Source organism: Rhinatrema bivittatum, chromosome 1 (assembly GCF_901001135.1).
Source record: "Rhinatrema bivittatum chromosome 1, aRhiBiv1.1, whole genome shotgun sequence".
NCBI lineage: Eukaryota > Metazoa > Chordata > Amphibia > Gymnophiona > Rhinatrematidae > Rhinatrema > Rhinatrema bivittatum.
In genome coordinates, this window is record NC_042615.1 from 461,770,719 (window position 1) to 461,797,734 (window position 27,016).

Here is a 27,016-nt window from a genome sequence, read left to right on the forward strand (position 1 = left end):
GGCCTAACTGTGATCATTTTTTTTTTTAAGACTCCATGAATCATTCCGGGTTTAATTTCAACAATTTTTATTAGCAAAATTAACAACATTATCCCAAGGGACTTGGACTCTTAGTCCCACTCGGTGCACATCAACACAGAGAACATGTTTTGTTTATATGAACAGTACACACAGTAACATAGAAAACAATTTCCATGCCCCCCTTCCCCCCCTCCTAGTCTATCATTCGTGGATCGGTGTCGGTATATCTCATTTCATGATGTATTCAATCAATCATTCAGGATGAAGCTCCTGGCTCACGGTGACAAAGATTGGATGTAGTTGTTCCATGTTAATAAGAATTTCCGTCGTAAGCGTGGAGAACTCCTGGAAACCACTGTATCCATTTGCAGCATATGGTGAAGGCCATTCCACCATTGCCAGAAAGAGGGAGAGGCCGCTACTGTCCAATGCGAAAGTATAAGCCGCCTGCCGACCATGCTTGCCTTTAACAGCAACGTGGGTGTAGGAGAAAGTGGGACCTTGAGTATCATAGTTAGGTAGGCAACAATTCTATTCCAAAACTGCTTTATCGCAGGACATGCCCAGAACAAGAGAAAGGGACCCCATGTCAGCATGGCATTTAACACAATAAGCAGAGTCTGAAAGTATATATATATATATATATATATATATAGATAGATAGATAGATAGATAGATAGATATAGAATTTGTGGGGAAACAAAGACCCGACATATGAGCTTATATGGCATCTCTCTGAAGTACATATTAATAGAGGTGAACAATATCTGACCAAAACTAGCTTGAATGACCACCAGAGTTCACTGTGAATATCCTGTCCTTATTTCATCGGTCTGCTAAAATCAAACAAGCTTCAGAGATCCCCAGCTGCCCCAATCCCCTATAATAGACCAACAAGGAGGGACATCTGGGGGCCTCCAGCAGTAACAAAGCATTTAGTGATTTGAAAACGCTGGGGGAGCATGAAGCCCGTGGCAACATGAGTACATAAATGTCGTATTTGCAGATAAGGGAAGACTTGCAACCTGTGCAGCCCGTACATATCTACCAATTCCTGAAAAGTAAGAATTTTCCCTTCCCCATCCAAAAGGTGCCCCAGCTGACAAAAACCCTTTCCCTCTCAAATGTGAAATGCTCCCGATTGTAGGCCTGGTGTAAACACATAATTTCCCCTGATTGGGAGGAGATAGGAACAAAGGTTAGGGGATGCACAACTTTTCAGTAGCTTGGGTCCAGATTCTGTGTAAAGGGTCCAGCAAAACATGGTATTGCAATGATATCGGAAGGTCAGACGTAGGGGCCTGCAACACATAGCATAAGTGTAATGGAGCCACTAACGCCCGTTCTGCCTCAATGTTAACAAAAGTGGAGGTGCCCAATATCTAGTCCTTTATGATCCGGAGGTTACAATCCAGATTATACTGACCCATATCCGGAACCCCCAAGCTGCTCCTACCCCAGCGGCTCTGCAGTCATCCCAGGGGCACTCGCGGTTTTCTTCCCTTGCCAAATAAAGAAGTGTATAGCTTGGTTCAAGGAAGTAATATCCTTCAGTTTAAGCCAAAGGGGTAGATTCTGCAGCAGATACAACCATTTTGGTAGAAGGATCATCTTAAACAAATTTATTCGACTTCCCAGAGAAAGTGGCAAGTTGTGCCAAGCTCTCATTTTACTCTGGGAGTGCCGCAGAACCGGGCCTACATTTAGACCATAGAGCTGCGGTAAATTTATGGTTAGCTGGACCCCCAAATACCGGAATGAACCAGCCCAACGTAACGGAAATTGGCTGGCCCAGCATTCTTTTAAGGTAACTGGGAAACCCAGGGCCTCAGATTTGTCATGGTTGAGACAGTGGCCGGAAAAGGCCCCATACTCCTGAAATATGGCCAACAAGCTAGCAAGAGAGCGTTAGGGCTCTGTCAAAAAACCAAAAATGTAATCGGCAAATGCTGCATATTTGAATATAGAGTCACCAAACTTAATCCCTTTTATAGATGGGGAAGCCTGAATGGTAAGGGTTCTAATGTCAGCAAAAAAAAGCAGAGGGGAAAGAGGACAACCCTGCCTAGTGCCTCGAAGTACTGGGAATGGGCTTGAAAAAGCTCCATTCACACCTATAACTGCCATCGGGTTCCTGTAGCGGACTCGTATGGCATCGTAAAAAAAACCCACCAGTCGGATATCTGCAAGGCACTGAAACCAATAATCCCATTCGACCCTGACAAATGTCTTTTTGGCATCAAAACTGACTACTAAAAATGGCTCTTCTATTCTGGTGCATAAGGCTATAGAATGGACCACCGTGCGAATATTGGTGGATGCATAACGCTTGCGAACAAATCCCACTTGCCCTGGGGCAACTAACGAGGGCAAAATGGTGACCAGCCACCATTTTCTTCAGTCGTGGAGTCGGCCACGTGGGCTTTCTCCCTTTTCCTTGGCTGTTCTGGAGGTCATGGCTCTCCCGTCATGCTTAGCAAAGGCAGCGGGTGCAGAGGCGTTCGGAGCGATTGTCAGGCTAGTCGGGCAGCGCTGCAGATGGGGCTGGATCGAGGCAAAGGGACCCGGGAGCTCACATCTGCTCTCCTCAATGCATCACATGATCTCTCCCTCATTCCGGGTTTAAAAAAAAAAAAAATCTGTTTCTTACCAAAGGAGGAAAAGCGAAATCATAAACAAGTTGTATAATTAAGCCATCCCCAGCATTTTATTAGGGGCTGAACCAAAATACTGAATTTAAATCTAACTGGGAGCTTTCCCATTATGGTATGAAGAGGGATTCCACACTCAAAAAGTTGCACTAGAGATGTTTCAACAAACCAAGTTTGCTTACCATGAACAGTTTTCCATGAATAGTACGATAAATTAGCTATTACAGGGAGCCCAGGCGAGCGAGAGACCGCGAGGAACATCATCACCTACCCATATTGGAGAAAAGAACTGATTAAAAACACCCAGAGACTCTTTCGTGAAGCACGGAGTGAGGACCTGATCCCCCCCATCTCAGCTGTGAGAGGGAGGAGTTTTGGTGACGTCTGAGGACTGCGACTGCCCATAAGAACGTGGGCAGACGATGCACCGCCGCCGTTGGCGCGCACTGCCTAAGCCGCGTGCTCCGTAAGGGGCGCGCGGCTTGGGTCGGCGAAGGCGAGAAGGCGCCCCCCCCCTCTTAGATGTCGAAGGTGATGTAAGGTTTGGATCGTCTCTCAAACACCCTAATTTGATTTGAAATAACAGGAACAGTGAGTAGAAATTTCAATTTGTTTTTGGGACATTTTATTGTTATCTGATATCTATGCCACATACTAAGCGGAAGGGAAGGGTTTGCCCGGATGCCTCAACCCCGGTTAATCCTTCCCCAGTGCAAACAATTTTGACAAATTTCTATCCACCTCTGGACTTAATAACCCTGGAGAATCCCGCTTTAGAGGTGGCAGGAGAGCAAACTCCACCTCCACTGGGAGACGTGAGCTTAAGTCCCGGGGCGCCAACTATCCCTCCACCTCCGAGGAGTAGTGCGACCACTAGAGATCCTAGCTCACCTGACGTACGGATACCAATGATACAGATGAGCTTGTTGGAGACGGAAGCTAATGATATAAAACTACATAATCAAGATCAGGGAAAGGAACTTGGGATCCTATCCCCTAAAGAGAAGAGAGCAGGGGAAGAGAACTTGGTAAATCCCAGGATCTCAATATCATCAATAGAATCGGCAACAAGCCCCCCCATTGAGAAACCTCGCTGACCAGGCGTGTGTCAATGTATCTTTTCCACCTCAAATACCCGAGGCCTTTCCTGGTAATCAAAAAACAGTGACAGTGGAAACATTATGGAGTGCTATGAATACGTTACAAAATAATATCTTGAAATTAAATAATAGCATAAAAGAGATGCAAAATATATTGATAAATTTAAACCCCATGGTAATTAACTATGTGGTAGAAATAAATAAAGTGCAAGAGAATTTATCTTCTATAGAAATGGTACAATCATCAATAATTAAAGGTGAAACAGCTTTAAGTAAAAAGGTTGAAGTGTTAGAAAATCAGGTCAGGTATACAAATTTAAGGTTTATTAATTTCCCTAGGTGGTTTCTCCTAGGGAACAATTAAATTATTTTTTGGATATTTTGTCATGGCAACCTGATCAGTTTCCACAGGTAGTTAATGCATATTTTGTAAATGAAAAGAAATTAGATGTTTCAGATCAAGTAGATAAATCTTTGGACCTAACTGGGTTAATTGAGACATCTTATTCCGCCCAAGTAGAGTCAAGAGGAACTCTTTTGGTTAAATTTGAGAAGTCCCTGGATAGAGACAGGGTCTTAAAAGCTTTTATGATAAAAAGATCTTCCCTCTACTTGGGCCAAAAAATCTGGATATATCCAGATGTCTCTAAGGAGACACAAGAGAAAAGAAAAAGATTTATCACCTTGGCTAATATAGCAAGAACATATGGAATACAAATAATAAGATTCCCATGTAAATGTGTCATGCGGGTTGATGGGGCTAGATACGTTTATTATGATCCACTTCATTTAGAGAAATATCTGGAAGAGCGAAGGAACTCAAATGAGGGGAATAGTACCGTGATCTAATTATTAGTTGGGAAGAAAGAATAGTCCAATTCTGTTATATATTGAGTACTTTGTAATTTTAAATATTTTGCTCGGAGCTCCCCATTGGTTTAGTAACTGTATGCAAGAAATGTTATTAATATGGTGTAAATCAGTGATTTGCTGTTATTTTGTATATCTTGTATACTTTAAGAATATTCAAAGTTTTTTTGAATATTGAAAAATTTGAATGATACTTATTGTAAGTTGAAAATTCATAAATAAAGAGTTAAAACACAAAATTAGCTATTACATGTGGGTGATATCATCTGGCAGCACCAGAGTTGTCTCTCCAGGTTTGTAGAGCTTTGAATTCTACTGAGCATGTGCAGGAGTTCCCGTAAGCCTGCTCAATCTATACCAGAGCTAATCTAGCTATGTAGTCAACTCTCCAGGGAGGTGTGTGAGAGTATTCTATGGCAAATTTATCCTTCTATTTATGAAAAACACCATTTACAGTGAGCAAATTTGCTGTTTTGTTTGATAAACAGTCTGCATTTGCCATTACATTTGGGAAGTCCCAAGCTGAGGATTGCAGTGGAGCATTTACTTAGTAAGCAACCTGGAGAGTGGAGAGTGGACTACAGCGAGAACAGATTTTGCAAAACTGCTTGTCTGAATTTACTGTCCAGATTTGAAAGGTTATCAAGACAATAGTGGGACATAAAGTTATGAATGGAAGACCAAGTTGCAGTTTTGCAGATATCTTCAATAGGTACTTCTCCAAGATGAGTAATGGAAGCTGCCATGGCTCTCATGATGCTAAGGTGTACTGATGGTGAATGCACTTAGCCAGTCAGTTAGACAAGGTTCACTTGGCAATGCTACTCCTAGCCTGTTGGGATCATATGAGATGAATAGTTGGGAGGTTTTAGGATGCAGCTGAGTTTGTTTCTTGTTTTTTGCAGTTCAGAACATGTAGGGCTTTTCTTCCTTCATGCACATGAGACCTAGGAAAGAAGATAGGCAATATGATGGATTGATTGATTTGGACATCTGAGACCACCCTCAGCAGAAACTTAGGGCAAGTATGGAGAACCACTCCGTTGTGAAAGAACTGCATGTACAGAGGATAGTGGACGAAAGTTTGGAGTTTGCTGGCTCTTTTAGATGAAATCACTGTGATGCAGAAAACCACATTTCATATCAAGTACGTTAGAGAAACTGACTTCAATGGCTCAAAGGAAGGTTTCATTAGTTGGGAAAGGACCACATTCAGGTCCCAAAACAGGTGGCTTTTGTACCAGGGGCTTGACATGCCATAGCCCTTTCATGAAACAAGATATCAATGGATGAGTAGAGATTGGCTTGCCATCCACCTGTGTATAGTAAGCTGCTATAGCGCTGAGATGCACTTGCACCAAAGAGGTGAAGAGATCAGAGTGAGAAAGACGGAGAAAGCATTGCAGCAGATGCTTAGGCTCGCAAGAAAATGTGTCCAAAGCATTTGAAACCATTTGGAGTACCTACTGGATTCAAAGGCATAATTTCTTCTAGTTGAAGGCTTTTGATTTGAGACTAGTATGACCACAATTTCTGTAGGTATGTGGAGATTAGCGATCACTGAGCACTCAACATCCAAACTGAGTTTGAGAGCTAAGAGATTGGTAGTGATACTATGTCCCGTCTTCCTGAGTTAATACCGCAGGGTTTGTTCCCAGATCTATGGAAGGTCTATTGGAAAGTTGTACAAAATATGCATACCAGATCTGCCTTTGAAAAAACCTATTTGAATAAAACTCCATGGCATCTCAGCTTACGTGTTGGAAACGTTACATAGACGATGTGTTTGTTATTTGGCAGGGCTCTCTCTCATAGTTACTAGACTTTATTCATTAACCACATGTCTTAAGTTCACTATCACTTACCATACATCCGAGATTGTTTTTCTAGATATCCTGATTAGTAAACATCAGAACTCATTAAAGACAAGTATTTACCGTAAACCCACAGAACATAATAATTTATTATATTTTGCACATCCAACACCCTTCAAAAGAAGTCTTCCTGTCAGTCATTTTTTTCAACTGCGACGTTTGTGCACAGAAAGACAGGAATTCAAAGATCGGGCTAAAGATATGGCTGCCCACTTTCTAGACAGAGGTTCTCCACCCTCCTGTGTACGCAATGCATACCATAGAGCTCTATATAACAATCAAGACAACCTTTTTTAGAGGCCTCAGAGGATTCTAATCATTGAACACTAGTTATAAGACACTCTCCATTGGCAGCCTCTGTAAGTAGAATTATCAAAAAACATTGGCGGACTTTGCAAGAAGTACATCCAGTTTTTTCGTCGTCACTACGCATTGCATACTCCCATGCTCAGAATATCAGAGATCAGGCTGTTCGTTCCAACAATTTTAATCCTACTTTAGAGATGCCAGTGATACATACATGTAATTGTCACTTATGTCAACAGAAACTTTCTGACACAGAACATCACTTGTTTCAAGAATTTGAAGTTCCATCTTCTTTAGAATTTTTGTGTAAGACTACTCACGTTGTATACTGTATAGTATGTCCATGCAAATTGCTGTACGTAGGAATGACACAGCGGATGTTTTGAGTTTGGATGACAGAATATAAATCACATTTGAAAACATAAAAGAAGACGCACCCCTAGTGGATAATTTTTTGTGATATAATCATCAAATTCATGAATGCAGATGGACGATTTTGGAGAAAGTTCTTCCCCACTGGCGGGGTGGAGATAGAGTAACACGCTTATTTCAACAGGCGCAGAAATGGATCTTCAAGCTTCACACCATGGTCCCAACATGGACTTAAAGAAATAGAATGGATGGCATTTCGTTGAAGCATTCCATTTAGTTTCCCTTAAGGGATTAATCATATGAGTTATGTTGGTGGTATTCCCAAATGAATGCATGCTCATTTAAGGTAAACCCCGGAGACCTTTAAATCTTTTGAAGGAAGCCATTACGTCTGTGATTACACGTCATTATGTGAAATTTAAAAAGCTTGGCTAGGTGTTACAGATCTCAAAACGCTGAGTGCCCGGTAAGCTGAGACGCTATGAGAAAGGAAAGCTGTCCAGTGGATTAAGTAAGTCCTTTTCCCATTGAAAAAAATTATTTCAACAATGAGATATCTGAGTTTATGTTTGCTGTTTTGCAGAAAAATAAAATGGGACTGAAAAGAAAATACTTTGATTGAATACAGGTAGATACCAGCCCCTGAAGCAGCAGTTTGCGAAACATGGTACCATGTTGGCCCTTGAGTAACTTAAAAACGGGGAAGTAGTGCACTTTTTTTATGCTCACAATTGTTTGAAAAATGTTTGGGGAAAAAAAAGTCTAAAAAATGGACCCATGATTAAAAGTGTGCCCCTCTCATTTATTGATGGAGCATAATCCAAGGCTCTGAAAGATAATAACTAAGTGGTTTATAAAAACATATACATTGAAATTAGGCAAATACGTTTTTGTGTGTTGGTTATAATATTGTATTGCCCTTTAAGGCGTGATTTTTTGTATTACTGGAATTAGTAGAATGGGAACTACTTAATTTTTTAGGTATTTGCCAAGTACTTGCAACCTGGATTTGCCACTGCTGGAAAAATGATGCTGGGCTTGATGGACCCTTGGTCTAACCCAGTAAGGCAACTTCTTATATTCTTAAGATGAGGTCCACCATGGAGCAATACAGAGGCATTATGGTATGCTCTGTTTTATTTTCCATTCCTTTCCTAATAATCTCTAGCATTCTATTTGTTGTCTTGGCTGCTGGTTTACACTGAGCAGAAGATTTCAACATATTTTCAACGATGACACCAAGATCCTTTTCTTGAGTGGAGACGCCTAATGTTGAACCTTGCATTGTATAGCCATAATTTGAGTTACTGTTCCTTAAGTGCTTCACTTTGCATGTGTCCACATTAAATTTCATTTGCCATGTGCATGCCCAGTCTCCCAGTTTTGCAATGTCCTATTGCAATTTTTCACAATTCTCTTATGATTTAAAAACTTTGAATAACTTTATGTCATCGGCAAATTTGATCACCCCACTTGTTGCTCCCATTTCCAGGTTGTTTATAAATATATTAAAAAAACAGTAGTCCCAGAACAGATTCCTGGGGCACTCCAGTATTCACCTTTCTCCACTGGAAAAATTTACTATTTAGCCCTACTCTCTGTTTTCTATCTTTTAACCAGTTGGCAATACACAATAGGACACTGCCTCCTATCCCCTGACTTCTTAATTTCCAAAGAAGTCTCATGAAAGATTTTGTCAAATGCTTTCTGGAAATCCAGATACATTATATCAACTGGCTCATCTTTATCCATGTTTATTTACACCCTAAAAAAAAAAAATGTACCAAATTTGTGAGACAAGACTTCTCTTAGTTAAATCCATGTTGCCTTTGTCCCCATTAAACTATGCCTTTTTAAATGTTCAGCAATTTTGTTCTTTATGATAGTTTCTACCATTTTGCCTGGCACAGACATCAGACTCACTGGTCTGTAATTTCCTGGATCCCTTTTTAAAAATTGGTATTACATTAGTAACCCTCCAGTCTTTAGGTACCATGCTACTAATAGTTTTCAAATTTCCAATGGCAGGCCTACAATTTCATTTCTCAGTTCTTTCAGCACTCTGGCATGTATACGTCTGGTCCAGGTGATCTGCTACTCTTTAGTTTAATTTGTTCTAGTACATCTTCCTGATTCACTGAGATTTATTTCAGTTCCTTTGAATCAACTTTGAATATAATTTCTCGAATGGGTATCTCTCTTACATCTTCTTCAGTGAATACTGAAGCAAAGAATTAATTTAGTCTCTCTGTTATGGCTTTGTCATCCCTAAGTGCACCTTTTACCCCTTGATCATCTAATGGTCCAAATGACTCCCTCTTAGGCTTTTTACCTTGAATATATCTGAAAAAGCTTTCATTCTGAATTTTTGCTTCCATGGAAGCTTCTTTTCAAATTCTCTCTTTGCCTTCCTTATCAATGCTTTGCATCTGACTTGCCAGTGCTTATACTGTTTCCAGTTTTCATTTGGATCCCTTTTCCATTTCTTGAAATATGTTTTTAGATATTATAGTCTCTCTCACCTCACCTTTTAACCATGCCGGTAGTCATTTTGCCTTCCTTCCACTGTTTCTAATGACTGGAATACATCTGGTCTGGGCTTCCAAGATGGTATTTTTAAACATCCATCCATGCCTGAGCTAAATTCTTAACCTCTGCAGTTGCTCCTTTCAGTTTTTTCCTATCCATTTTCCTCATTTTATCATAGTCACCTTTTTCAAAGTTAAATGATGTTGCAGTAGATTTTTTTAGTGCACTTCCCTCCAGTTCTTAAGTCAAATACAATAATATTGTGATTACGATTGCCAAATGGCTCCTATACTGTTACCTCTCGCACCAAACCCTCTGTTCCACTAAGGACGAGGTTTAAAAGAGTTTTCCCTCAGTTTTTGTATCAGCTGCTCCATGAAGCAGTCATTTATTTCATCTAGGAACTTTACCTCTGTAGAATGTCCTAATGTAATATTCACCCAGTCAATACTGGGATAATTGAAATCACTTGTTACTGTGCTACTAATTTTGTTAGCTTCCCTAATTTCTTTTATCATTTCATTGTCTGTTAGTTCATTCTGGCCAAGTGGACGGTAATACATCCCCACTACTATTTATTCCCTTTTTTCTCCTGGAATTTCTATCTATAAAGATTCAACATTACATTTTGTTTTCTGCAGAACTTTTATCCTGTTTGACTCAATGCTTTCTTTAACATATAGTGCCACCCACCCACCAATTTGATCCATCCTATCATTTCAATATAGTTTGTACCCTGGTATCAGTGACCCACTGGTTATCCTCTTTCCATCAGGTCTCAGATACCAATTATATCTACATCTTCACAGAGGATGGAACCCTAAGTGCTCAACTAACGTCCAGAGGTGCAGGCACCGATGAAACTGGACTGGGGGCTATGAGCTCAGTGATTCCTCTGGCCTAAGTGGAGCTTCCTCCTTGGAGGAACCAGTGAGAACCTCTGTATTGGTAGGAGGCTCTGGTGCCCAGAGGGGCCCCGGGACTGGTCAGGGAACAGACGCCGTCAGGGTCGGTAAAGCTCCAGTGAGCACAATGAGCTTCTTCAGAAGCGATTTGAGCGGTACCAGCTCCAGTTCCGTTGGTGCCACAGGACCATGGCCCTGCAGCACCCACTCCACAGACAACTGGACTCATCACTCCAGTTCCTCCTCAAACATTGCCAATGTCAACACCAACTGGGAGGAAGGAGGGGCTGCCAGGTCTTCCTCGGTCCCTTAAGGAGGATCGGCAACTGGTGGAGACAGTCACAGACCTCAGGCATCAATGGAGGTCCTCGCCATGGGGATTGCTTCTGGGGCATCACGGCAAAAGTTGGTGCATCCACAAGCCCAGCACCATGCATCACCGGGGTCAGGTGCCGATGCTTCTTGGTCTTCCCATGATCCTCGGCCCAGTCTTTCCCCAGTGCCGAGGTTGAGGACAATGAACCTGGCGTCCTTGATCTGGAGGAGATCTATAGTGGTCGGTCTCTGGTACCCCTATCCACCAGCAATCTCGACGGAACCGACAGTCTTGCTGAGGTGTCCATCGGTGTGACTCAGAGGTCCACTGATGCCAATGCCGCCGTCGATGCGTCTGACTTCAACCCGAAAAGGTGCTTCATCTAGTCAAGTTGAAGCCGGTGTCCTTTCAGGGTTATATGATCACACAAGTGGCAACCCCAGACATCATGTGATGACCCCCAGGCAGAGAATACAGACTTCATGCAGATTGGTGATCGACAGTCTGAAGGCACTACAGGCATCGGCAAAAACCAGACATGGCCATGATGACGTGAAACAGAGGGGCCAAGGGATGGAACGGTGGAAGCGGGCATTGATGACCAGTGGGCACCGAGGCACCGCCACCATGGGGGAAATCGACTGCGAAAGTTAACTTACCCAAAGACATTGAAAACCCTGATTGGGGACACTATGGGAAGGCACCGAGAGGGACCCGGCGATGGAACAGAGAGAGAGAGAAAAAAAAAAAAGGACCATGAAAACGCGAAAAAGAAGTTTTCCACTAAGCCACAAAGCCAAAATTTTTAAGAGGTCAACCAACCATGAGGCTCACAGTTCCATAGGAAAGAAGAGACTGAAGAGGCACTCAGCGTGGACAGGTGGTATAGGGCATGCTCAGTGTGCCTAGTCAAAGTTTCTAGAAACTTTGACATATGTTTTCCACATTGGGCTCCATCTGATGATGCACTCATGTGTGAGGACTACCATCCTACTTGTCCTTGGAGAATTCTTAATAATCTTTCATGCATTTGTTTTGATCCAAGAGATGGGGGTAGAATGTGTTAAGATTTTAGGGAGTTATTTTGCTATGGATCAAAACAGTCCTCTATATCTATCTATCTATCTATCTATCTATCTATATATATATATATATATATATATATATATATATGATACCGTTTAGCATATGGTACAGCATAAGCATTAACGCCTGAGACACTGTAGCACATTGTCTCTGGCTAGTAGAGATAGCTCATCAGGCAAAACACATCTGGTTTCTTTAACAATTATTTTCTTGAGATATCACCGGTGGTACAGGATACCTCCTTAATAGCTATAGCTGGGCTATAAATCTGACTGTAACAGTCTTAATTAGCATAGTTTAACAGCTCCAGGTGGCTGTCAGAGCTATGAGTGCAAATTGAAACACCTAACTTGCAGACGCTGGATTAAAGTCAAGAGAATGAGATATAAAGAGCTGCATGCAACGGTAATTCTTTGAATGAGTCACTGTTCCTTAGCAAAGAAGGCCTGCCTGTATAAATGCTTTCCTTATTTCTATTTAAATTATTATAATAATATTTACTTGTATGGATTACAGCAATATTGCTGTGTGATACTTCTTTGTTGGTTATATACCATATATTCACTATATTTAGTAAACTAAGTTTTGCTTTTACCGGATTGTGTATAGTGTGTTCTATGGCGTAATATGCACTCACTCATCCTAACCTTTTACAGTTGTCTTCAGCAAAGAGACAAACCTTTCCCAATACTTCCACAATGTTACTCATGAAAATATTGAAAAAAAATTGGTCCAAGGATTCATCTCTAAGACATATTACTAGTAATGCTCCCCTCCTCGGAATGAGCTCCCTTTATCACTACCATTTGTCACCAACTCAGGCCATCCTTTCATATCAGCTTGAAAATAAAAGTTTAAAATGAAATGAGATCTCTGCCTGTGCATTTTACAGGATATCTTTCTATGCTTCTCCATTCATCAAACTTCTTGAAAATCTGCAAGTTACAAAAGCTAAAAGACATTTAAAAAATTAAAAGAAATGATCATAACCAAAACAAGACAAATACATCAATCAAAAAGGAGGAAGGTGAGGCCTAGTGGTTACTATAGGCGTAGGCAACTCTAGACCACAACTGCCACAAGCCAATGAGATTTTCAAGATATTCACAATGAACACTCATGGGATATATTTGCATTTACTGCCTCCACTGCATTCAAATGCATGTTTATTGTAGATATTCTGAAAACCAGACACACTTACTGGATGAGAACCAGGGCTGGCAGGTTCAAATCCTACTTCCCCCACTGATACTCCTTGTGACCTTGGACAAATCATCTCCTACTGCCTCCGGTACCTACTAAGATTGTAAGCTGTTTAGGACACGAACTTATTATACCTGAATATTTATCACCATATGCATATGTCCAGTAGCAATATAAAAATGATGTTCACATTCAAAAGCATTTAACCAGATAACTTAGAAATTTTCCAGCTAAATAAAGATTTGGGCACTTAACCGACTAAATTCTGGCTGGATAATAAGTTAGTTGGCTAGAATTTAGTTGGATAAGTTAAGGGTGCTCCAGAAACATAAGTGGGAGGAGCTGAGTTAGCTGCATATGTTATCTAGCTAATTAAGAAAGAGTTGGCGGGATAACTTACCTGGTTAACTTTGGATGGCCCATAAACCTATCCTCAAGTTATCCAGATAAACTTATTTATTCAGCAGTGCTGAATATATGGGCTAAGTTAGCTCACTAAGTTTATCCAGTTAACTGGCTGAATATGGATCTCAATAAGTATTATTATAATTACTTACGTTTCGTGAGTGCCGAAAAAAAAGATTGGCATCTTATTCGTTGGAGGTTTCACTGCACCATCAGGAATTTCATCCACCTAAGGACAAAAATTTTAGCACTATGTTACTTACGCTACAACTAACAGCAACCAGCAGCATTAGAACAAGAATGTTCTTCTAATATAAAACCTATTATATCAGACTATATGCATAAATTAAAGATGAATCAAATTTTATATTTAAAAACACCCATTAGTATGTATACATTTTAACTCTTTATTTATGCATTTTAAATTAAATATATTGAATATTTGACAAGAAAAATAGGCAATTTACATGGTTAAACATAACATAGTGGAAAAATTATTCGAAGACATATGCCAAACTTAGACTCCAACTGAAAGGAGGGGAACAGCAAATAGCCATGGGGAACAGCTATAAATACAGAAGCAAATTACAGACAAAAATAAAGGATGGAAGTTTCAAAGCAGAACACTACCCAATTAAAAAGACCCCAGCAGAGGAAGGGTGTAGTACAGTATCACATTTAGCATCTATAAATGTTCTCAACTGTACTGGGTCAAAAAAAAATTGTCAAGTATCCAAAGTATTTACATATTTACAAGAGTGACATATAATACAAATAGCCCCTAAGGAAAGTACTTCAGATGTCATAGCCAAGAAAGTCTATGCTCCTGTGCGGCTCTAGCCAAGTCTGGGAACATCCAGATTTTCTGACCTTTAAACAATACATCTTTATTACGAAAATACAAGCAGAAAATATTATTATGATCCTGCATGAAAACAAAAGTCACCAATAACACAACACAGCCCACCACATTTCCTTCTCCAGAGTTCTCTAAAAAGTTAATTAAGTTAGCAGGGACATCCGCCAAAGAGTCGTCCACAGCTCTCTTATAAGCAGACAAAAAGAAAATCTTCTCTATAGGAGATAATGCAGTCTTTGGAATGAACAAAACATTTTTATATAAGAAGCAAAAAGATCAGCAGGTGGGCGTAAAGGAATCGGAGGAAAACGTATACATTTTATGATGAAAATTATGTATGTTTTGTAGAGCACTACGATTGATGTGGTAGTATATAGCAAATGTTGCTTACCTGATGTAACAGGTGTTCTCACAGGACAGCAGGATGTTAGTCCTCACAAATGGGTGACATCGAGGATGGAGCCCACCACGGAAAACTTCTGTCAAAGTTTAACAGAACTTTGACTGGCCCCTACTGGGCATGCCCAGCAAGGCACTGACCCTGCAGCCAGCAGGGGTCTCCCTTCAGTCTGATTTTCAAAGCTACAGGCAGTGCCTAAAAAAGTAAAAACTAAAACGAACCCAACACCGCGGGGGTGGCGGGCGGGTTTCGTGAGGACTAACATCCTGCTGTCCTGTGAGAACACCTGTTACATCAGGTAAGCAACATTTGCTTTCTCACAGGACAAGCAGGATGGTTGTCCTCACAAATGGGTGAGTACCGAGCTGAGGATGTCCCGACTTGCACCAAATGCACCCAATGACGTGCAAGAGGCACAACAACTGGGGTGGAATTTGGTAAGGGCATCCGCACCCTACCGGGAAGGTGGAAGAGTGTTGGTACATCATGTTGGAAAAAGGTTACGCAAGACAGATTGGCCGAAGATGGAGTCCTGTCTTCCAGCTTTGTCCAAACAATAGTGGGCTGCAAAAGTATGGAGAGAACTCCAGGTTGCAGCTTTGCAGATGTCAGGAAGCGGCACCGATCGAAGGTGTGCCACCGAAGTCGCCATGGCCCTCACAGAGTGTGCTTTTACACGGTCTTGAAAAGGAATGCCAGCTTGCTGATAGCAAAAAGAAATGCAGTCCGCCAACCAGGAGGACAGAGCCTGCTTACCCACAGGTTGTCCTAACTTGTTAGGTTGGAAAGAGACGAATAATTGGGTGCTCTTTCTGTGAGAAACTGTACGGTCTAGATAGAATGCTAGAGCCCGTTTACAGTCTAGGGTATGCAGAGTCTGTTCTCCGGAGTTGGAGTGGGGCCTGGGAAAAAAGATAGGTAGTATGATGGATTGATTGATGTGAAACTCCGATACTACCTTAGGTAAAAATTTAGGGTGAGTGCGGAGTACCGCCCGGTCCTGCAGGAGTTTAGTGTAAGGCGGATAGGTGACTAAGGCCTGTAACTCACTAACCCTGCGAGCTGAAGTGACAGCTAAAAGGAATAATACCTTCCATGTGAGATACTTTAATTCACAGGAGTGTAGAGGTTCGAAAGGTGGTTTCATTAGCCGACCAAGAACCAGATTAAGGTCCCAAGATGGGGCCGGAGGACGTAAGGGTGGCTTCAGATGGAGCAAGCCTTTAAGAAAGCGTGTTACCAGGGGTTGTACTGAAATAGGGACACCCTGTATGCCTTTATGGAAAGCGGCTACTGCACTGACATGCATCCTAATGGAAGAGGTTTTAAGACCCGATTCCGATAGATGCCATAAATAGTCCAAGAACTTAGAGATTGGACAGGAAAGGGGATCAAGGGACTGGGAAGTGCACCAAGATGTGTACCTTTTCCATTTATACGAATAGGATCTTCTGGTGGAGGGCTTTCGTGAAGCTATCAGGACACGAGAAACCGAATCCGAAAGGTTAAAAGGCTGAAGGACTAACCTTTCAACATCCATGCCGTCAGGGACAAGGCTTGGAGGTTGGGATGGAGGAGGCATCCGTCGTTCTGATTGAGCAGATGCGGATCCGTTCCCAGAGGGATGTGCCTGCGGATGGAGAGATCCTGAAGAATGGGAAACCACACCTGGCGTGGCCAGTGGGGTGCTATCAGGATCATGGTTCCTCCGTCCTGGCGAAGCTTCACGAGAGTCCTTGACAGAAGAGGAAGTGGAGGGAATGCATAGAGCAGACCTGATGTCCACTTGAGGGAGAAGGCATCCCTCGGCCGAGAGTGGTGGCTCCGAATGAGAGAGCAGTAATTGTCTACTTTGTGGTTCTGAGGGGACGCAAAGAGATCTATGTGGGGAGAACCCCACTTGTGAAATAGAGAGGTCGCTACCAGAGGATCGAGTGAGCACTCGTGTGGTTGGAAGACCCGGCTCAGCTGATCTGCCAATACATTGTCTACTCCCGGCAGGTAAGTGGCCCTGAGGTACATGGAGTGGGAGAGGGCTTCTGCCCAAATCTGCGCAGCTTCCTGACACAGAAGGAAAGAGCCTGTGCCTCCCTGCTTGTTTATGTACCACATGGCCACTTGGTTGTCTGTCTGGATTAAGATTATCTGATTCGAAAGACGATCTTTGAACGTTCTGAGCGCGTAACGGATTGCTCGAAGTTCCAAAAAATTTATCTGGTGTTCGGCTTCCTCTGGTGACCATAACCCTTGGGTTTGGAAATCGTCCACATGAGCCCCCCAACCGATGTGGGAAGCGTCGGTGGTCAGGATTACTTGTGGATCTGGTAGGAGAAAAGGTAAGCCCTGAAGGAGATTGATTTGAGTCGTCCACCAGGTTAAAGACAGGCGAAGCGCTTGTGTAACTGCGACTATGGAGGACAGGCGCTGAGAAGCTTGAATCCATTGGTGTCGCAGAGTCCATTGTGTTACTCTCATGGCTAGTCGGGTCATGGGAGTGACTTGAACTGAGGATGCCATGTGTCCTAGGAGAATGAGGAATTGGCGAGCCGTGGCCGTGTCCTGAGACTGGAGCTGGCGAGCTAGGGACATGAGAGTTTGGACCCGCTGCAGCGGAAGGTAAGCCTTTGCCTGTAAGGTGTCCAAGTCTGCCCCAATGAAAGATAAGGTTTGAGATGGGACTAAGCAAGATTTCTCGTAATTGACAAGAAACCCTAAGGAAAGGAGTGTGTGAATTGTCAATTTTAGGGAGGATTGAGCAATCTGAGGGGTAGAGGCCCTGATTAGCCAATCGTCCAGATAGGGGTAGACGTGGACACCTTCCTTCCTGAGGAATGCTGCTACCACTACGAGACATTTGGTAAAGACTCGTGGAGCAGATGCCAGACCGAAAGGTAGTACCCGGTACTGATAATGGTCGCGGCCTACCAGAAAACGCAGATACTTGCGATGAGATGGTGTTATGGCAATGTGGGTATAAGCGTCCTTGAGGTCGAGAGAGCACAGCCAATCCCCCTTTTGCAGCAGAGGGAGCAGCGCGCCCAGGGTTACCATCTTGAACTTTTCTTTTTGAAGGTACTTGTTGAGGGCCCGAAGGTCCAGAATGGGACGTAGCCCCCCTGATTTCTTTGGTATTAGGAAGTATCTGGAATAGAATCCTGTCCCTTATTGACAGGGAGGGACAGGTTCTATAGCATTTGATTGTAGAAGAAGGGATACTTCTTGTTGTAATTGAGCCAACTGGCTGGTTAGACTCCATGCCTGAAGGGGCGGGGAGTCTGGCGGGAGAGCCATGAAGTTGAGGTGGTAACCCTGTGCGATAATTGCTAACACCCAGTGATCTGAGGTGATCTGTTTCCAACGGTGTAAGAAGTGGAACAGTCGACCCCCCACAGGGATGTATGGAAGAGGGATCTGGCATGTGCTCAGTAGAGGGAAGTCAAAGGCCCGCCGCAGGCCCAGGAGGTGGGGCTACAGTAGGTCTTTGCTTTCTTGGCTGGCGAGGCTGAGGCCTGTTGGAGGACCGTGCAGGACGAGGCCTAGCTGATGGAGGATAATAGCGACGTGGTCGAAAGAACGACTTCTTAGAGTCCTTCTTTGGTGGTTGCTTGGAGGACACGTCAGGTGGAACAGACGAGAGTTGTTTCAACGTCTCATGGTGATCTTTTAACTCTGCCACAATCTGTTGAATTTGTTCTCCAAACAAATTGTCGCCTAAGCAGGGTAGATCAGCAAGACGATCCTGGACCTCTGGGCGAAGGTTAGACGCCTTTAACCAAGCCCAACATCTGGCTGAGATGGCTGTGGCTGAAACTTTTGTGGAAGCATCGAATATGTCGTAGGCAGTTCTAATCTCGTGCTTCCCTGCCTCAAATCCTTTATGAAGAAGGGCTTGAAGCTGTGGTTGGTACTGATCCGGCAACGTGTCAGCATAGTCTTGCATCTGCTTAAGGATGGCTCTGTTGTATTGAGTCATGTAAAGTTGATATGAAGCTATGCGTGAAATCAACATAGCTCCATGATATACTTTTCGTCCCACACTATCCAGGAATTTATTGTCCTTGGTAGGTGGCGTGGAAGAGTGTGGCTTAAGACGTTTGGCCTTCTTCTGCGCAGACTCAACCACAACAGAACGATGATCCAGTTGAGGCTTTTGAAAACCTGGTGCTGACTGGACAAGATATGTGGAGTCAGCTTTTTTGTTAACTGGTGAAATAGATGAAGGAGATTCCCAGTTTTTCTTTAGCAGATCCAAAAACACCTGGTGAATAGGGATGGAAGCGATGATTTTTGGAGCATCCAGAAATTGGAGTAGTTCCATCATCTGGTGTCTGTCATCGGCTTCAGATTGTAAACTGAAAAGGTACAACTTCTGACATCTCTTTTACAAAATTAATGAAAGAGAGATCCTCAGGAGGAGATCTTTTTCTACTCTCTGTAGGAGATGGTGGTGAAGGCAATCTGTGTCAGAAGATGTATCATCATCATCACCCCAGGTATCGTAGGGATCATGTGGGACTTGAAGCCCTGAAGGACCTGGTTGAGGCTCTGAAGGCATCGATGGAAATCTAGATGGAATCGGTGCTGCAGGTGGAACTAGGAATGGCATCGAGGGCTTCGGCGCTGCCGATGGAATCGGTGCCGGACGCGGAATCGATGGAGCCGAAGGATAAATCGGTGGAGATATACCAGAAGGTACCGATGGAACCACCCCGGAAGGGGGAATTCGAACGGTGTTTCTCCTGCCGATGAGAATCCAGTCGGAGACGGTGGTGTTGTCGATGGTACTGGAATTACCGATGGAAGGGCCGTCATAAGTGCCTCCATGCGGTGCAGTAGAGGTGCTAGAGCTTGCACCAACGGCTCGGTGGTCGATTCCCTCCTCGGTGGCGAAGTCGGTGCCGGCGTCGGTGCCGGAGACGGTGCCGATGGAGGTTGTAATTTCTTCATCGCTTTCTCGATGGCCTCCTGGACCAGCCGGTCCAGTTCTGCCCGGAGACCAGGGGTAACAATACCCGGCTCGACGGGAGAGGGAGGCTGAGGCAAGGCCGGAGGGACCATCGTAACTGGTGGGATCACGGCCCCCACACCCCGAGAGGGTGAGGGTTTTCCTCGGTGCCTGCGAACGAGACGTGGAGGGTGTCCGGTCTGATCGCGGCTTCTTAGTCGGTGGCTCGGCTTGAGCGGAGGTCGATGGCTGTGGATCCTCGACAGGCCGAGACTTGTGCCATCGATGGCGATGCTTTTCTTTCCGATCCCCTCGCCCATCCGGGGAAGGGACGGGAGTCGACGGCCGAGAAGCGATCGATGGCGGACGGTCACCGGAGGGTTGACGGTGATGGTGCAACTTCGACGGTGCCGGTTCCGATGACGTCGATGCTATCGATGGCGTTGGGGTGGGTGCATAGAAGAGGAGCCCCATCTTCTCCATCCTGGCTTTGCGACCTTTGGGTGTCATTAAGGCACATTTGGTGCAAGTCAGGACATCATGCTCACTACCCAAACACATAACACAAACCCTGTGGGGGTCTGTGATTGACATAGTCCGGGTGCAATCCGGACAACGACGGAACCCCGTTGCCATGGCTGTAAGCCAAAATTTAGCCTGGGGATCGGTAAGTGCCAACAGGCCTCGAGGGCCAAAATCGACGGTAGTCGATGGAAAATGGCAAAAAACTTACCGGATTCCGTAAAGATGACAAAAATTTGTCGAAGGGAGACCCCTGAGGGGCAAATTTTCTTAGGAAATTAATTTCCAAATTCCTGTCAGGAACGTGGTAAGAGAGCTCCTTTCACCGCGTGGCAACTGCTGCGCGAAAAAAAGAAGACTGAAGGGAGACCCCTGCTGGCTGCAGGGTCAGTGCCTTGCTGGGCATGCCCAGTAGGGGCCAGTCAAAGTTCTGTTAAACTTTGACAGAAGTTTTCCGTGGTGGGCTCCATCCTCGATGTCACCCATTTGTGAGGACAACCATCCTGCTTGTCCTGTGAGAAAAATAAATACAGATAAAAATGACTGTCAAAAAAATGGGCAACCAAATCACATCTCCAAACTTTTTTTTTTTTTTTAACCATTTTATGTCTTGTGTTCATGTATTTTTATTGAAGTTACAAGAACTTTTACATATGTTGCCACTTAGTTAACATGACATTAGAACTGAATGAAAAAATACAACTACCAATTGTTTGCTTTGGTTTCCAAAACACCATTAAAACCAAACTCTGACACAATCAAGACCTCCATGGTCAACTAAGGAATTAGATAATTCCTATACCAAGATCATGATTAGGCCCACTACCTTCAGGGTAGGTAACAACTTACTTGCTGTTAGTTTTCTGAGCTTGTCAGACTGAGTGGCCTTGATCACCATGGCTTCCTTAGTAGGTTTTGGACGGATATGGCAGTATAAAGGAATGGAAATTAACAAATAAGTTTAAATTTCACCTTCTTTATTGTCCATACCAGACCACTCCAGACAAGCGAGATGCACCAAAGCTCTACCCAGAATGGGCGGGAGGAAGCCATGATAGCTCTCAAGACTCTTGCATCCAAGGCATAATCTCTCCCATTCTGCACAAGCACCATGAGGTGTTAGTGCAGGGATGCAATGGAGACAAAGGCGCTACCCTGCCTTTGTCTCCAAAGGCAATTTCTGATTTGGCCTACACAGAGTCTTGCACTCTTGTCAAGCAGGCTTCCTACCATTTGTTTTAAATCTGTTGGTTGCTAGTTTCCTGGAGTGACTCTAGTCCTAGTGTTTGACAGGCTAAATAATCATTCCTTTATCTACCCATTCCAACCCACTAATTATTTTATAAATTTCAATCATATCCTCTTCTCGCCATCCCTTTTCCAAGCTAAAGAGCCCTAATCTGCTTAGCCTCTCTCCATAAGGGAGATTTTCCATCCCCAAGATCAACTTTGTTGACCTTTTCTATGTCCGTTATCTCTTTTTTTGAGATGGAACAATCAGAATGGCACAATACTCATGTTGCAGTCACACCATTGATCTATACAAAAGGTATTAGGATATTCTCAATTTTGTTTTCTATTTCTTCCTAAATAATTCTTAACATTATATTTGCCTTTTTCACTGCTGCAGTACACTGAGCTTAAGATTTCAAAGTACTGTCCACAAGGACTCCAAGGTCCTTTTTCCTGGGTAGTGACTTCTAAGATGGAACCCAGCATTGTATTCCTGTAGTTGGATTATTTTTCCCCTACCCGCATCACTTTGCACTTGTTCACATTAAATTGCTTCTGTCATTTAGAAACTCAGTCTCTTACAAGGTTCTTCTGCAGTTCTTCACAATCTGCAGCTGTTTTAACTCAAAACAACTTGTGTCATTTCGTTAGATGTTGTTTTTTCCAGATCACTTATGAAAATCCTAAATAACACAGGTGCCAGTACAAACTCTTGGGGAACTCCACTACTGCTTTCTCCATTCAAAAAACTGACCATTCATCCTACCCTTTGTTTCCTGTTTTTATCCAGTCCTATCATTTGTTTCCCTTTTATCCTGTTACTAATCCACAATAGGATGCTGCTTCGCATCCCATGACCTCCCAATTTCCTGAGGAGTCTCTCGTGAGAGACTTTGTCAAATGCCTTCTGAAAATCCAATATATCAACTGGCTCACCTTTATCTGTATGCTAATTACACCAGTAAAAACAAAACAAAACAAAAAAAAAAACCTAGTAAAATTGGTAAGGCAAGACTTCCCTTTACAAAACTCTCTTCCATTAAAACAGGTCTACTTGTGTAGCTTTTATCATTTTAGCCAACACTGATGTCAGGATCAATGGTCTATAGTTTTCTGAATCACTCCTGGAGCCCTTTTTAAAAAAAATGGCATCAAGTTGACCACCCTCCATTCTTCAGGTACCATTTTAAAAGGACAGGTTTCAAATCACCAGAAACAGGTCTGCAATATCATTTTTGAATCCCTTCAGAATGCTGGTATGAATACCATTTGGTCCCGGTGATTTGTTATTCTTTAGTCTGTCAGAGTTATTACATCTCCAGTTTCACAGTGATTCCCTTTAGTTGCTCAAGGTCATCACCATCAAAAAATGTTTCGGGTGTGGATAAGACCTGTCATCATCCTCAGTAAATACAGAAACAATTCATTTTGTTTTTCTGCTATTTTCTTGTCCTCTTTGACCACCCCTTTTACCCCTTGGTAAAAGGGGTGGTCAAACTGAGCCCAACTGACTCCCTCACAGGCTTTTTGCTTCGAAGTACGTGAAAATGTTTGTATTACCTATTTTTACCTCTATGGGAAGCCTCTTTTTAAATTCTCTCTTACCCTGCTTCATTACTTTTTCTAGCTTCCCAATGCTTATATTCTTCCCTATTTTCCTCATTTAGGTCTGCTTTCCATTTTTTGAATGATACCCTTTTGGTTTTAATCGCCTTTTCTCTCACTATTAAACCAGACAGTCGCTTAGTTTTTCATCAACCTTTTTTAATGCACAGGATACATTTTGTCTGTGCCTCATGGATGGTAATTTTAAACAGTGTACACACCTTCTGCAAGGTTTTAATCTCATGGATTGTTCTTGTCAGTTTTTCTCTCACAAATTTCATTTTATCACAGTGTCCCTTTTAATAGTTAAATAAAACTGGAGTAGTTTTCTTTCCTATTTGCCCTCCATTGATTATGTCAAATTGTATTACATTATCATCACTGTTGCCAAGCAGATCCACTACCTTTATCTCTTGCACCAGGTCTTGAGATTCACTGAGAACTAGACTTTAAAAAGTTCTCCCTCTCATTGTTTCCATGACCAACTGCTGCATGAAGCCGTTATTGACTGCATCTAGGAACTTTACTTCCCTTGCAGGTTGTCTTGTGACATTTACCCAATCAATACTTGGGTAACAGTCTCCTATTACTACTGCGTTGTCCATTTTACTAGCCAGTCCAATCTCTTAGCATTTTACAGTCTGTTTTCTCATCCTGGCCACGATGGTGGCAATATATCCCTATTACTATATTCTTCCCTTTTAATCTTGGAATTTCTATCCATATGGATTCCAGAGTGGTTTGTTTCCTACAAAGGACTTTCATCCTGCTTGACTCTATGCCATCTTTGTCATATAGCTCCATCCACCCAATTTTATTTGCTTTGCCATGATATAATTTGTACCACTGGGTGTCCTCCTTTCACCAGGACTGAGATGCTTGTGTGTCTGTATGCTCCTTTAGTACCATACATTCTAACTCTCCAGTTTTATTTTTCATACTTCTGGCATTTGCATACAGACATTTTAAAAGTAGTTTTATTTGTATATCTATTTTTATATGTATCCACAACCTGCTTATTATCAGATGATACAGGCAATTTGGAGTCATTTTTATCTGCATGCTCTGTATTTAAATGCATCTGGGTTTTTCAGCTTTTACAACCACCTCTCTATCAGAAAATTCTAACTTATTTGGTTTGCCAGTATACTTTGAAGATACCTCCCTCTGAACCATGCATTGCTGAACAACTGTCAGTTATCCCCCATGTTCTACTTAAAATTTCAGCACCAACTGCCTGACTGCACCCTGGTTAAGGTGGAGCCCATCCTGTAGGAACAGGCTTCCCTTTCCCCAGAAAGTTCCCCATTTCCTAACAAATCTAAAACCCTCTTCCCTGCAGAATTGTCTCATCCACGCATTAGAGCTCAATCTGCCTCTGGGGTCCTGGGTGTGGAATGGGGAGCATTTCTGACAAACAGCCTTCAGAACCTCCCGCCTGTACCCACAGGAGTGAACTTTTAAAAACTAGGGGTGCTAAACACAACACACAAATTATACCTGTCTCTAGACACAGTGAAGGAGTTTGCTTAATATTGGGGGTGCTCAATCACTCACTTCATACAAAGAGCTGGCATCTTTGCCTGCATCTTCCTATGTCATTGGTACCCACAAGTACCATGATAGTCAGCCTCTCCCCAACACTTTCTCAAATCTTTTCTAGGTGGCACATGAGGTCTGTTACCTAAATATCTTTATCTCCTTATTTTCTACTAAAAGAAATAGGTTATTGGCAAAATTCACTACTTCACATTTAAAGATAAACTAGTTGGACAGCCTGTAAAAAATGATGGGGGCAAAACAACATATGTACCTGTATATCAACTTCCCTGACCTCCCTTTTTTCTCTGCCATGTATAGATGATAACAGATGGCACACAAATCTATCATGGGGTAAAAGTGCACACATCGTTAGACACACTTACTTTTACCCTTGAGGATGGACAATGTACAGAAACACAGTTTACATGCCTACATACAAACCCATGGGAAACATATAGAAGGCAAAAATGTTCTTCATTAATTAGGAATCCTAAAGCAGTGTTTTCCAACTTTTTCAAGCTCAGGGCACACCTACATTAACAAAAATGTTGAATGGCACACCAGACTCCATGGGGCAGGCAATGTGGATAAGGAGATGACTCAGAAGGGTAAAAGAAGAACTAAGCAAGAACTGAAAACCCCACTAGCCTCTTCCAAACTTTAAAAAAAAAAAATGGAGGGACATAAATACAAATGAACTTGTCATGGTAAGTGAAAAATTCAGAGAATACATTATCAGGCATTTAAACTAGAGAGCTGGGGTGGCAGGAGGTGGCCAGTGAATTTGCAATGTCACCCCCAAGCAAAACAGGAAGAGGGAAGAGAAGGTAACAAATCAGTAAGTTAAAAAAAAAAAAAGCAGAAAAGGGGACTACGAAGAGCAGCTGGAAAGCTATTACTACAAATGCTCGTAGTATGGGTCAACAAAATCCCAGACCTGCAGACTCTAATGGTAGACGTGGACTCTGATATTGTTGCTGTTTCAGAGATATGGTTCACTGATTCTTGTAATTGGGATACGGACATCCCAGGCTGTAACTTGTTAACAAAAGGACAGAGAGGGCAGAAGAGGGGGAGAAGTAGCTCTTTATGTCAAAAACAATATCCAAGCAACTGAACTGCAAGGGACACAGGATAGAGAAAAAGCATTAGGGACCATCCTTAAAGAAAAAAAAAAAAAGAGGAGATGGTGCTTCCATTTTTACTGGTGTGATCTACAGGCCACTGACTCAAACAGAAGAACTAGACAGAGAACTACTCGAGGACATCCAAAAAGTGGGAAAGAAGGGTAAAGTGTTGCTCACTGGAGATTTTAATCTGCACGATATGGATAGGAGCATCCCTTCTGCAAAATCTACGAGAAGCAGAGAGAGAAAGTGGATACCCTTCAAGGGGCTCTGCTCAAACAAACGGTGATGAAACCCATGAAAGGGTATGATACTCAAATCTAGAGCTCACTAATGGTGATAATGTCTGGGTAGAGGCTCATGTGAGCACCAGTGATCATCAGACAGTATGGTTTGATTTTGCAAAGAGGACACAGAGAAGTCACATGAAGTCAGAGTTTTGAATTTCACAAATATGGACTTTGTCAAAATGGGGGATGTACCTGGAGGAAGAACTGGAAGACTGGGAGAAAATGGGTGAGGTGGCACAAGAGTGGGCCAAGTTAAAAGGAGCTATTACAAAGGCAAAAAATATATATGTAAGAAAAGTAAACAAGAGTAAGAGGAAAACAAAACCGATCTGGTTCTCTAAGGAGGTGGCTGAAAAAATAAATGCAAAAAGATCAGTGTTCAAGAAGTATTAAAGGATCCCAAAAAAGGAACAGAGGGAAGAATGTGTGTTAAAAACTGTTCCTGAGACAGCATGGATTCACCAGGGAAAGGTCCTATCAGACAAATCTGATTGATTGGGTGATTAGATAATTGGATCGAGGAAGAGCACTCGATGTGATCTACTTGGATTTCAGCAAAGCTTTTGTTATTGCCCCGCATAGGATTACAAATTGACAGCATATTATGGAATCTACTCTGAAGACAGATCTGTGTTTACTGGAGTGTCACAGGGATCAGTGTTGGGACCTTTTCTATTCAATATCTCTGTGAGTGACATTGTGGAAGGGATAGAAAGTTTGTCTGTTGCGGATGATACTAAGATCTGTAACAGAATGGACATGCCTGAAGGAATAGAGAGAATGAAGAGTGATTTAAGAAAACTTGGTCAAAGATTTGGCAACTGGCATTCAATACCAAGAAGTGCAGTCATGTAT

The 27,016-nt window shown here is 42.6% G+C and overlaps 1 protein-coding gene across 4 annotated transcripts in view; it reads right to left on the reverse strand.

The window, feature by feature from the left end:
* PSIP1 (PC4 and SFRS1 interacting protein 1) overlaps positions 1-27,016 on the reverse strand; it is a 249,383-nt gene that overhangs the window by 175,174 nt on the left and 47,193 nt on the right. For all 4 annotated transcript variants that reach the window (XM_029605901.1, XM_029605884.1, XM_029605894.1 and 1 more), the window contains exon 3: positions 13,791-13,867. In XM_029605901.1, the coding sequence (XP_029461761.1) occupies positions 13,791-13,867 (77 nt within the window). The remainder of the gene's footprint in view (positions 1-13,790; positions 13,868-27,016) is intronic.